Source organism: Pelodiscus sinensis, chromosome 3, assembly GCF_052426305.1.
Source record: "Pelodiscus sinensis isolate ZL-2025 chromosome 3, ASM5242630v1, whole genome shotgun sequence".
In the NCBI taxonomy this organism is placed as follows: Eukaryota; Metazoa; Chordata; order Testudines; family Trionychidae; genus Pelodiscus; species Pelodiscus sinensis.
The window spans coordinates 66454411-66468380 of NC_143054.1; the positions used below are offsets into that span (position 1 = coordinate 66454411).

The window sequence follows — 13970 nt, forward strand, 5'->3', positions numbered from 1 at the left end:
TTTGTATTCTTTAAAGGTCTACTCTTAAACAGAAATTATGGGTTGCAGAAAAAAGTGGCTTGGTTTTTACAGCTTATGTTATGTAGGAAGTCAGGCTAGATGTTAATAAAGATTCCTTCTTGTCTTAAGTTCTATGACTATGTGCCTTGCCCTAACAATCTCCCTATCTAATTGAAGTGGCTTTTTAAAATAAAGAATTTGCTGTAAGCATTTCAGCAGAAGCATTAGTTTATAATAGCTTAACAGAGGCTGCATGAAATTTCCCAGTCCATCGCAAACAAGGTAGACGTGGAAGATACCCCTTTTGAATCTGAGGATAGCAAACGTTCAATTCACCAAAGACCCAAAGTAACTCTGATTCCAGCCTTCTTAGTGCTCCAAAGAATATGGACTAACCTTCAACACTTGTTCCCAACACCAGAGATACCACATTATTTTAAGGAAGGAAAAAAAAAGGACCCCTTAACCTTGGAGAAAACAAACAAAGAGAAGATACCTATGGAAGATGATTTAGGAGTTCTCAGCATCCAATGAGATGAAGAGAAAAAGATCTTCCCCTACAAGAAAAGCACGGAGGAAAACTGACTGATGATACTTGTGATGGGCCTCTAGCTACCTGCACTCCGGACCATGGGGGGAGGCAGGAGGAGAACGAGTCCGTGGGCAGAGAGCCCGGACAGCCCGGCGGCGCTGCACCAGGTCGGCAGGGACCAAACCTGCCCCCACACTTGCGCGGCCGACAAACGGCCGGCTCCTCCCCCAGCGTGCAGCTGTGGGAGGCGGGCACCGGGAGTGACAGCCAGGGTGAGGCGAGACACGCCACCACGTCACGAGGGGGGCCGGGGCTCAGAGCCCCATCACAACCGGCGGGCTGGTTCAAAACAGCCCACCGGCAGCGAGGCAGGGGGCAACTGGTGCAGCCCCCACGACCCACTGACGGCTGGACACCGCACCCGGCCGGCCGCGGACAGCCTTCACAGGCGGCTGATGGCGAGCCCGAGCTCAGTTGCCGAGCCAGGGCATCCCCGGCCCCAACGACGGGACAGGAACCCCGAGGAGCGACTCAGGAGGAGTGGATCCCGGGACGGCATAGCCGTAGGCTGGTGCCAACACAGACCCTCGGAACCCTAGTAGGCACAGGGGAGCTGGAGGGCGGGCCCCAGGGACGAAGGAAGCAGCCCGGGGCAGGTCCCTTCTGGCGCCCGTGAACAGATGCGTTTTGGGAGTAAACTCCCGTCTGTCGTGCAGGGGCGATGGCGATGGCTGGGACCCGGTGGAGAGGGCGGGCCCAGGTCACCCTCCCCCTACTCCTCTTCCTCACAACCCCTGCAATCCAGTTGCAAATGCGCAACTGCGCCGGCGGGCCAGCCAGGCAAAAGCCGAGGGGATTAGCCCCACCGAGGGGCCAAACCCGGGGCCTAGGGTCCACACACCGAGCCGGGGTATAGATGGCGGGTCCGCTGAATCCCCCCTGCTCGGCGGAGAGGGGGTGATCTCACACAACCTATTGGTCCGGGGACCGGGAATCCCGCCCAGGGGTCAGACCAACGGACGAAGGGTTCGCTGAACCCCCATGCCTGGCTGGCAAGGGGTGATCGCATCCTACGACTCGTCCACCATACCAAATCCTTGTGCCTCTGCTTTGGGCAAGGATGGGGAACCTAAGACCCAGGGGCTGGATGCAGCCCCCAGCTTGAATGGATCTGGCCTCTGAGGCTTGGGGCTCCCCCCACCCCAGCATTGGGGAGCCCACAATGGTGCTACAGCCCCCCCTGCTATCCTCCCATGGGGCTGAAGCACAAAAAAGCTACTAGCCTAGGCCCCCCTAGTCTCTGGTGTGTGAAGGGAATGTGGAGAGTGTCTTTCTCCTTCTCAGTCAGAGGCCACAGAGAGACTTCGGCTTTTCTTTGTTTTGCTTCTCACTTGTGAGTAGCCCCCGACTGATTTTTCTGTGAGTCAGTGGCTCCTGACCCAAAAAAGGTTCCCCACCCCTGGCTTAGGGGCTGAAGAGGGAAGGTTTCAGTTCACTTCCAGGTTTTATAACAAAATTAATTACTCAGACTACTAAAAATGCAATTAATCTAATGCTTCAGAGTGAAATTCCTGACAAACAAGTGACTTCCAAAACCATCACCCTCCAAAGATTTGGCAAAAAGGAGAGTGCAGGAAGTTTACATTATCAGATGGGGGAAGGAATATGACTGGGAAATAATTCAGTAAGAGTGACCAAGCTGCTTTGTGCTCCTTATAATGGAGCCCAGGGCTCATCCTGTTCTAACTTGTGACCTGCTAGAACTGTCATGAAAACTCAAAAGGAAGGGCAAGCACCAACATCTTAGCAGAGAATCTAGAAACAGAAGAATTCTGAGAGTACCCCCAGGGAGCGAAGTACAAAGGCTTCTGGAAAGGTTTAGCAAGCCGAAATAACTCCTTGAGACACTCATGTAATCCACAGCCTAGGTAAAAGAATGGAATGGTGTCTGCCAACGAAACATTGTGGAAATCTGAAAGCTACTTTTCAGAGTAAGAGGCTATCCTGGAAAGAACTGCTGTTCCCCACAACTCAGCTCCTCAACCAGTTCTGCAGGCTGGTTTGCCTTTCAAAGCTCCAGAAAACTGCCTCCGTTGATGTCTCTGGGAGAACCTCACCCCTCAACAGTGGGGCTTTATGCCCCCTTTAGAGAAGCTAAAGAGCTAGTGCTAGTCTCATCTGATTTCCAGAAATGGCTCCCACTTGGGCTAATCACAAAGGTTTCTCTCTCAGCAAGAGCAGATAGATTCTTAAGGCTCTCACAGCACAGCACTACTGCATGAGGTACAGATGAGGTGTCCCCCCACCCCACCCAACCTCTGCCAATCCTTTTTTTAGCCTTCTGTAATAGAACCACAAATGATGCCAGAGCTACCTCAAATATTTTAGAGAGAGAGAAGTGGGGTAAAAATATTTTAAACATGAATAAATATGCTTATGTAAGTCGCTTTCCTGCATGTTACTTTGAGTAAGGCAGGTTTCAAACTGCAGCAGAAGAAGGAGCACTTCAGTGGGAAAATTGTGGATGGACGCTGGTTATCCTCCTACCTGCCAGGCCAACAGAAAAGGAGGAATCCAGTGACTGCACTTCAAAATTGAACCAATAGAAATTTAAAATATAAGGTATTGGGAGAGAGATCAGTAAATTGATCCAATAGCCAACTTGTTGGTAGCAGACATGAGAGTTCTGGTTGTGGTCCTTTGTTCTTTTCCAATATACCTGGGAAACAACATAAGGCATTGAGGAGGATGGCAGACTTCAGCTGGTGGAGAGAGGACCTTTCATTGCCTTGCTATCAAATTCTGGTCAGTTACATGGCAATGGGATGCTATAAAGGAGGGGAAAGAGGCCAGCATATCAGAGTCTACTTGCAGATAGCGGCATTTATGGATGGAAGTAGCATACTGTGAACCTGCAGCCAAAACCACCACAACCTTCAAATTCAGTTCTCTCTCTTCAATGTAGAGTTTAAATTTGACATGACACTAAGTTACCCTTACCTTGATGGTTTATTCTGTCGAGAGACAACCCTGCATGAAGATTGTGCTTTACGATCTGTATTAAATCCTCACGACTATTGCTTTGTGGACACCATATCTCAGTAAATCTGTTGCGCAGTGCAGGAGAAAGCTGCAGGCAATAAAATGTAACAATATAGCCACTACAACAAGGATTCTGGTGACACTTTAAAGACTAACAAATTTATTAGAGTATTAGAACATAAGTTTTCGTTAGCTACAACTCAATTCCTCAGATGATGAAGAGAAAAAAAAAAAAAAGACTAAAAGGTGGGGGGAAGGGGAGAAAGATAGAGATGGGAGTGTGAAAACAGTTCTAATTAAATCAGAATGGTTTAGGGATGTACGAGTGTAACCATTTAAATGGTTAACTGATAAGCATCAGCTTATCGATTTCTATTACAGTAACATGCTGGTTCTTGACCCTGCGCCTGAGGAGCCAGCTGTCACCCCACGCTGCAGGCTCTGCAGAATAAAGCTTATAGTTCTTAAGGTTTATACTCCAGAGGCGGCAACACATGTAACCGTAGCCACCAGGATTTTTAATGGTTACACAGTTACATTTTTAACTTTTTTTTTATTATTACATCCCTAGAATGGAAGTGGTTAATCTCTACAGTGATGAGAAGGCACTGAATGGGAAATTACCTACTGTAATTTGAGAACCACTCCATGTTTATTTAGTAGGTTCACGGTGTCAAATTTGCATATGAATCCTGCTCAGCAGTGTCTCTCTGCAGTCTGTTTTTGAAGTTTTTCTGTCCAAGAATGGCAACTTGCTAGTGTAAAACGGTGAGCCCAGACAGGTTAAAGTGTTCCCCCACTAGCTTTTGGATGTTGCCATTCTCAATATCTGAATTGTGTCCATTTATTCTTAAATTCATCACAAAGGGTTGAATTTGAATACCTTCCTTAATTGCTCCCTTGTGTTGAATTATAAATGGTTTTCAAATTTTGATATCTGTAGTTCTGATTTTGTGGATATTCTTGTCCATTTTTTGGAGACACCCAGATCACAACTTTTAGCTGTCTATTTTTGTCTCTTCCAGGAGCACAATCTGACATTGTATCCCCACACCATACCATAAAGACCCCACTACAAGAACTGGATTTGGATTTAGTTTAGTGCAAATTACACTTTGTTTACCAATAGTGCTCTGCATATCAACTGTACTTATGTGATTCAGTGTCCACAATTTTCTTTGTTATTATGTTGCATGCTCATTTATATTGCTAAATTAATAGTATACCGGTGTCCTTAGTCCTCCTTCAGAGTCAAGAGACAGACTCCAATATACAACATTGCATGCATGCTGGGACCTATACCAAGCTGCACATACTGGTCGTAATTCCTGCGGCCTCTTGGAATTTACCTCTTTTTTCCCAAAGTCACCTCCTGGGTTCATGGTTGCTAGGATACGAAATTTCTTTCCCGCAATCAGCAGTTCTACTTCACTATCCTCATTTTCTTGACTACCTTTTTCAGCAAGCACCAGTGTCTTCTCAACTTCAAGAACACTAATCATTAGATTAAAAACAAATTGTATTTAAATTTGTATTATTTAAATTCCATAGCTTACACGTTAGAAAGTCACCAGTCTTTTCTAAGAAAAAAAATATCCCACCTTTTCCACAACATAGAAATCAAACTAAACAAAGTTAAGTCACAAAACGGTATAATAGGTTTCAGTAAAAGTAAAGTGATAAATTCTATTTATACTTCCCAACTGACAATATTTCACCTTCAAGTAAAAATCTGTGTTAAGTGGTTGGTCAGAAGAGTTACACTGTAACACTGACCTTTCAAAAAATCTCCCTGATAAATTCAATGCCAAAAATAATGGTCACAGCTGAAGCTTGATGAAGAGCACAGTGAATTAGTCTTCAAGTTTATGGAATATAAATCTGACAAGTTACAGCAAATGCATTACCAGTGCAACTGAGAACATCCATTTAACTCATTTTTGTGATAAGCCCTGGTGGAAGTCTGCATAACACTTGGAATGCATACCTGTTAAGTCTTTCCAACACAGAATCATCAGCTAATGAAATCTCATCCAGGAGAAAAAAGCCATCTTCCTTCATTGCTAAAACAAGAGGTCCATCATGCCATTCAAAGAGTCTACAACTGTCAAAATCCTCCTAGGAGTTATGGGGACAAAAAAGATGACTCAGCATGGATTTGTCATTCTCTGCACTCCTGACCATACTAAAGCTCAGTGATACCAGTCACCTGTCCTCATGAAACAGACCTTGTCCTTTGATCTCTGTCTGACTGGCCGTAGTCCACCCAGGAAGTCCGATGTCTCCATGTGCAAATGGCAGTTCACAGAATATAATTTCTGATTTACCAAGGCTGCAAATATCTGACAAATTGTAGTTTTGCCACATCTGTTACAGGAACAAAGAAAACTAATGAGGTCAAATTAGAACAAAAACAGAAGGGAACCATAATCACATTAAAGCCCATTTCAGCAACAAAACAATTCAAACTGAATTTCGTCCAAGCCCTGTAGGGCAACGCCCTCACCATGCTATTCCTCTTACTCCCATGAATTTCCTTCTCTGAAAGCTGACCCACCTTACAAAATTAAATTAAATGCACTTTTGGTATACAGCTATAGCAGTATTGCCACCATTATTCAGAACAATATGACTGAGAGACCTGCACCCTCAAATTTCACTTGGACTTTACAAAGATAAATTTCACATCCCCAAACCATCTCTAAATTGATGCGTAATGTATCAATGATTAAGGCATCATAAAATACTAGAAGGCCCAAAGGAAAAATGTTAGCCTCACACCAGAAGAAATTATTATTTACAAGTAAGTAAAATTATCCATATGTATTGCCTTTTGCAGAGCCATACTGCAGAAGTCATGACATGATTATAAAATGCAACACCATTAGTAAACATTGCATGCCTTAACACACACACAACTCAAGGATCTGAATGTTCCAGAGATTAGCCCCTATGGGCACGCCCTTACACAAAACTGCATGGGTTTAACTAATTTAGTCATCACACTTTTTGCTAAACTGGTGCAACATCGGTGTATTGGTGTTTTCATCCAGGTTTAGAACAGGTTTCTATCAGTAATGCTTGCACCTATCCACACAGCTGTTAACTGTAGTGTTAAGCCAATGTAACTGGTGCAATTATGTGTTTGAACAAGGCCTAAAGCTATACACCCATCCTTTGTGTTCCATTCCACCTCCAACTGTCCCAGAAAGAACTCTTAGGAAGAGGGTGGTGGGTCCAACCTAGATCTGCAGTGGCCATACATTCAGAAGTAGTATTTGTTTAGATTCATTTTGACCTCTCTTTCTCCTTTCATAAACTGACTCTACAGAACTCCACTGCAGGAGACTAAATATAATTCAGAAGGAGGTCTGAGGAGAATTCCAAGATTGAAGCAACACTACCCACCTACACAGAGGACTATACCTAGCCCCATTAAAAGATTAACGTTTTGTGAACAAAGTATTGAACTATAAGTGACAGCTTAAATTCCAAGAGAAGAAACCTTTGACAAGCAACTAATGTATCCCTTTGCTGCTATAGTTCTCCTTACAGGCTTGAACACAAGCAATCGTTGATTTTGAAAGACTATGAAATGAAAGGTCTTGTCTGTTTAACTCAAAGATTTACACAAGATTTATTCTTTTCCAAGTAGCATCCCATGTCTCTTGTAGCATTTAATTAATTGCGTTTCTTCTTTCCCAGCTTCATCCTCTTTTTAAGGCTGTGTCTACTCCGCATACCCTATATTGGCACAGCAATACTACTATAGCCATGCCGTTGTAAGCTACAAGCGTAGCAAGTGGTGGTAGCTTTGTTGGCAGGAGAGCATCTCCTGATGGCAAAGCACTGTCCACACTGGTGCTTTTAATTGTTACAACTTTTGTTGTTTGATGGCAGGGAGGTTCACACTACTGAGCAACACAAGTTTTTATGATAAAAGTGCAGCGTAGACATGTCCTAAGTTTCTCATCAAGCTACTGCATACTAAATTATAGCCATCATTAAGATCTGCTTTCATGACTTTTTTTTCCTGCTTGCCAAAAAGAATAAAGAGGACAAGCAAGAATCCTGGTACATATGTAAATATGTTCAACGCTCTCCACATTTATTACTAACTTTTCCAGGTTTAATGAGAAACGTATGCAACTGTTAGAATACCAGGTTTCGTCTTCACTGTGAGATCTTCCAGCAGAAAATACGCTAATGAGGGACTCATTAGCATAAGTTGTGATCTCATTAGCATATTTCCTGTCCTTTCTTTTTATGCAAAAAGCAGCAGCGTGGATGGGTTTTTTTTTTTTTTGCACAAACCCCTTGTTTTCTGCAAGATCCTTATGCCCCCCCCAGGAGAGACATAAGCATCTTGCAGAAAATGGTTTTTTTGCGTTAAAAAAGTCCACACTACTTTTTTTCCCCCCACAAAAACCTTTTGCGCAAAAAACAGTGTGCATAAATTATGCAAATGAGGAGCAGTGATGTGCTAATCTGCGCCACATTTGCATACTCAATGCCAGCAAAAACAGCAGTGTAGACAAAGCCCCAGTGTAACAGAGTCAGTTCCTGAAGGAGAAAAAAAATCCACTTCTCTCCATTTCAGTTTCAATACATTCCCAGCAACTTTACATAACACTGCTGTGCAAATTAGGTTAAAAAAAAAAAAAAATACAAGAAATCCTTTTTTTCCTCCCCTCTGAAACTGATGCACTCCAATACAGCACTCTAAAGAAGTTCCTCTGCAAAGCTACAATTTTGTCTTGACTTTTGAGACAATTTTAGATTCACAAAGGCCCTGAAAGAGCAAGGCCCCTCTTTAGGCATAAGTAGTTTTACTATCGTAAGTGTTTAAATATAGGTATGCAGTTAAGGACCATGATGAATCACGGTCAAACAGAACAATTCATTACTGTAACAGAAAAACAAGTTACCCAGTGTCTCCCACTAGCAGTATTGGTTCGCCAAATTCCAGGGCTCGTCCTACCAGAATTGCAAGCCTCCTCATCCCTTGAGTCCAGACAACATGACTAAACTCGCTGTCCATCACTGACATCTGTGTAGATGATTTAACTGCCCAATAAAGAAAAAGTTCATTAGCTTTAATCACACACATCAAGCTTCTGATTTAGTTCTTTCTGCAAACTCACCCAATAGCTTTCTCACACTTTCCTCTGAGAAGAGAGAGCAGGGATACAATTTCTTCTTAAAATGCTTTTCAAGGACACTTTGAATAACATCCACTTCCTCCTGTTTCCTGACTCTGCCTGCCAGAAGCATGAAACCTGTAAATAAAGCAAGAGAAATTAATGTTTGCTTTGATCTCTAAAGTGGAAAGTGTGACATAACAGGGGAAAAACTCAGACTAGTGAGAAGCTGCATTACCCCTGCCCTGTAACTTAGGATGCCTTTTACAGGGCCTTGCAGCTGTTGCCTCCAGCCTCAACAGCTCACAAACAGTCTCCAACGCGTAAGTCATTCCCAACATAGATTTTAGGATCCCACTAAATCTTTCAACCAAGTCATTTGTTTCTGGGTGATGTGAGGTAGCTTTTACTTGTGACACCCCACGACTTCCATTGCTCGCTGAACAGCTGAGACATGAAATTGGCTTGTTTCTTAAATGCAAATGAAGTCAAGCACACATTATTTTCCTTTTTTAGGACAAACCTGACTTCTGCATGGGCAGGATTGTGGGGTTTGGAATACAAGTTCATAACATCATAGAGGGGAATCCTATAACAACATATCCAATATTCCCACACATGTTTTAAGAGGACAACACCGAGCAACAAATAATGAGTTTTCAAATGAAACCTTTCAAGGCATACTTTTTACAAAGATTATTATAACAGTGTGTAGGATGTGAATACAGGGGTGTAACCCATCATACAATGTTACTGCTCAGTAACGAGGGACAAATATTTGAATTTGAAAAGTGTGGTTTGAAAAAATACATTCTTAACAAAATAAAGCATCATGAAGAACAGGCTAAAGACATACCATCATTTGCTAAATGCTGAAGCCAGTCATAATCCTTCTCTGTCTGTTCTGCCAATCTGTATCTTTCACCCCAACGAAACAGATCTCGAAGAGTAATGAAACCATGCTTCCCTGCAAATACTGTTGAACTTCTGCGGTAAGACTACCAAGTGAGAAAAAGAGGACAGTTAAAATTGAGTATGTATCAATCATTCAAATGGACTTCAATGAAAATTAAACCGAATAAATTCCTAATCCAGCCTCATACTTTCTATCATTATAATTGAAGTCAGGATTTGGATTCTGCACAGAAGTATATTAGTATTGTGAATTGCACTATATTCCAGTATATAAAAATGTCTAACAATATTCAATTCTAGAGAAGAGGAGGGAGGAAGAGGTACTTCCAATTTTTATTGTTGCATTTGTTTCTAAAAGAAACATCCTTTATTAAGTAACCAACCAGACCTAACTGGCTATTAAAGAGAAAAAAGACAGGTCAATGGGCAACCCAAAAATTTCTTAATTATAATACACGTTCTTGGGTAGTATGACCCAAGAAATCACTATCAATCTTTTTCAGCATCTAATGTCTAGAAAAAAAGAGGGTGTGTAATAATACAAGTATTTAAACAAAAGAAATAAAAAATGAGGCACTAGTAGCCACTGAATTTGTTTTTGCTCTGAAACAAAAACTCAAACTGTGAAGTCTGAGAGGGGTAGCACTGTTACGCCTCTGTATCTGCAAAAACAATGACTCCTGTGACACCTTAAAGACTAACAGATTTATTTGGGCATAAGCTTTCCTGGGTAAAAAGCTTTGTGAGATGAATTTTTTCAAACTGAAAATTTATATAAATCTGCAAACTTGGATATTTTATATTAGAGATATCACTGTTATGTTATACAGTTTTTTAAAGGCCTTAATTTTACTTCTATATTAAAAGGAGAAAAGACTCCAATACCTGCAAATCCAGCATAACTTTGACGAGTTTACTGCAGTAAGAAGGTGGCAGACTGCATCGCTTGTGAAGGATTGTTTCTAACTCAGCACTTGGCAGTTCATCAAAATGTAACTCCACAAAACGATTCCTGAAGGCTCTAGATAGCACCTAAAATGTACATTTGAGAATGGTATTTCTGAATTTTGCTTTACCCCTTTAATCCTTGTAAAGTACATCCTGCATTTACAGGAAGCTGATGATTTAGTGGTTAAAAATCCAGTAGAAGGAGGAATAGATAGGATAGTGCTTATACTTCCCAAAGGGACATTAAAGATACAAAAGTCCTATTCTCCAGTAGTCTAGGACAACTAAATAAATCAGTCCAGTTAAATATTTGATTACTGAGGCTCTGATTCAGCAAAGCACTTAGAAGCATGCTTAACATCTTTGCTCAACCGTTAAGTAGTGGCCACCAGAAAAGCTACTGACCTGCTCTGAACATTTCTTGGTGTCTCTTGTGACTGGCAAGTCTGAACAAAGGCTGAGTCTGAACACTGGTCTCCAACTTGTTTCTCTTGTAAAGAATGAGATTACCTGCCTACTCTCTGCTACTTTGCCAAATTTTCCTTTGGCACCTCTCAGCTAGTTGCACCAAATACTGAACTTGAGAAAAAGTGCACATGTATTTGCTGTTCATGAAAAGCAATAGTTGTTGGCTTCATTTACAGTAAAACTCCAATGGTCCGGCATCTGATGGTCCGGCACCATCAGGAACCTGGAAGTGCTCCGGGCAGCCGGACCATTGGAGCTGCTCTGCCCCCAGCTTCCCAGATTCAGCCGCTGCATCGAGGAAGCCCGGCGCAGAGCAGCTCTGCCTAGCTGCTGATCAGTATCAGCAGCGGCTGACTTGGGGACACCTGGGGCAGAGCAGCTGGGGTGCTGCCAAGTTGGTCTCGCTGCACTAAGGGTCGGCGCTACCGGACCAACCCGGCAGCACTCTAGCTGCTCTGCTGCAGGCGTCCCCAATTCAGCCGCTGCTGAAACTGACCAGCAGCGGCTGAATCGGGGTCGCCTGGGGCAGAGCCGGACTATCGGAAGGGGGGGGGCTATGAGGGATCTGGGGTGGCATCCCCCCCCACCCCAGACCCCTCATAGCCCCGCCTTCCGATAGTCCGGCAAATCTGATAATCCGGCACCCCCTGGGTCCTAAAGGTTCCGGATTATCGGAAGTTTACTGTACAAGGAAAAGAAAGGGAGACAGCTTTTCATACTCATCCACAAGAGTAATGGGCTAGTCAGTTAGGAACCCAGAATTTTCAAGTGTAAATCAAATCAGCATTTGGATCCTGAGACGGACATACCAGATTTTTAAATTAAAAACTATTGAAATTGCTATATAGTCTTGTTGGGCAAACAACTTCATAACTCAGAAATGTTCCTTCTGCCGAGGCTGGCAGGCTAGATCTCTCCCTAGAGCAGAGGTTCTCAAACTGGTGGGTGCAGAATATATTCTGGAGAAAGGCAGCATACATGAGAAGCTTTAGGAAAAAGAAATACTGTGCATATTCAGAGCTGGGTGGTTGGAGAGCTGGGTGCCTAGGGAGTGAGGGGAGGCTTTATTGCTACAAAGAAGTAGGACCATGTTCAAGTAATTTTGAGAACCACTGCTCTAGAGCACACATTTGTTCTCTTTATATATAGGCTTTTCCATGGCATTTACAGCTCTAGTATTTGTGCACTTATAATGTATCCTCACAACATTTTACAGATGGGAACTTAGGCACTGAGACACTGAGGGTACGTCTACTCTGCAGCCAGAAGGTGGCATTCCCACTGCAGGTAGATAGACTCACACTAGCTCAGCCTGAGACAGCCACCCTAGTTTGGACCTAGGGGGTCAGGTGGGCTTGAGATTCAGGTGGCTATCCCAAGCTGCAGCCCGCACTACAATGTCCACACTATGATTTTTAGCATGCTAGTTCATGCTGAGCTAATGTGCATCATCTATGGACACCAGGAATCATACCCCATTTGCAATGTAGCTATAGTCTAAGTGACTTGCCCAAGGCCATACAGGCAAGCAGTCCAGTGCAGTGGCTACAAGGCCATCTTCCCTTCCACTACTCTTTGGCATTTTCACACTGTTCTCTGATATGTATGAGTTTCTGAGACACAGATCTCTGCACCACTGAAAGAATAACCTGGTGAAACTTTCTTCCTAATGTAACAATAACCAAGAGCAACAAGTCAGATTGACAAACCTTCCTGCCCCCATACAGTCCTGGTGGATTCTGTGTAGCAAACAGCATAAATCGAGGATGAGCTCTAACAACTTCTTGTGTCTCTGTTATAAACAGCTCTCTGTTATCATCCAGCAGTCTATTGAGTGCTTCTAGAACATCCGTGGGAGCCAAATTAAGTTCATCAAGGATAATCCAGTAGCCCTTTCTCATAGCATCAATCAGGACACCTATGAGGAAACACAAAAAGTAAACTGCATGGAGACGTACAAAAAAAAAAAAAGATGTGCAGCACCACTGAAGTTGTTAAACCCTTTAGCTTCCCCCTGTCAGTGTAATGGACCAAAGAACAAGAGATGGATGAACAAAAGAAAATCTTCAACATGATAATCGGAGATCTGCACAACTGAACTAATTGCTTGACAGTTCATATTTGCTCTGAAGCAACTGTGACAAGAGAAAGGAAAAGCTTTTTTCAGGTCTGTTTAACATGTAAAACAGAAGGCAATTAGAGGTAAATGTGGAAAGCAATGACCTCACCTTCCTTAAACATCAGCTTCCCAGAAGCATCTGATGTGTAACAGCCAATGTACTCCTGGATATCAGTATGTTCATGATTGTTAATCCGCACACAGTGGTTCCCACTAGCTGCAGCCAACCAACGAATTAAACTGGTTTTACCAACTGATGTCTCTCCTTGAATTAGCACTGGATGAGTCCTTCAAGGAACAGCAAAGACAGTATTTTGGAAGCAGTATTTTAGGTTGGCTTACAGAAATATCCTGTACATATATGAGAAGGAATTAATGCATCTGTACTGTCTGAGATTTTCAGAGCCTAGTGTAACGGATTATCAAGAGTCTACAATTTAGCCTCTCAGTGTCTTATTTACATTAAGGGACTCACCCAAAAATCACACAGCTACTCCGTGTTCACAAAAAATCATGGTGGTTCTTCCAAAAATTTACAATTGAACACTGACTTAAGCAACTTTGAAAGTTTAAAAGAAGAAAAATAATTATTTTCCTTTGCCCTTTAGTTTCTAGCAGTTTACATTTAACACAGTACTTTACTGTACTGGCTTTTTTTGGTCTCTGTTGCTGCCTCATTGAATACTTCTCATTCTAAATGAGGTGTGTGATTGGTTGCTCAGATAGTAACTCTGATGTTTGTAACCTTGAGGTTCTATTGTGCTTATGTTCTTGTCTTGGAACAGAACAAGTGACATGCACACAC

The 13970-nt window shown here is 42.7% G+C and overlaps 1 protein-coding gene across 1 annotated transcript in view; it reads right to left on the reverse strand.

The window, feature by feature from the left end:
* MDN1 (midasin AAA ATPase 1) overlaps window positions 1-13970 on the reverse strand; it is a 162752-nt gene that overhangs the window by 103873 nt on the left and 44909 nt on the right. Inside the window, exons 24-33 of the mRNA XM_075923877.2 lie at window positions 13275-13453; window positions 12756-12964; window positions 10516-10662; window positions 9572-9713; window positions 8719-8853; window positions 8503-8641; window positions 5803-5941; window positions 5562-5692; window positions 4924-5068; window positions 3533-3662 (exon numbers count right to left, since the gene is read on the reverse strand). Of these exons, the coding sequence (XP_075779992.2) occupies window positions 3533-3662; window positions 4924-5068; window positions 5562-5692; window positions 5803-5941; window positions 8503-8641; window positions 8719-8853; window positions 9572-9713; window positions 10516-10662; window positions 12756-12964; window positions 13275-13453 (1496 nt within the window). The remainder of the gene's footprint in view (window positions 1-3532; window positions 3663-4923; window positions 5069-5561; window positions 5693-5802; window positions 5942-8502; window positions 8642-8718; window positions 8854-9571; window positions 9714-10515; window positions 10663-12755; window positions 12965-13274; window positions 13454-13970) is intronic.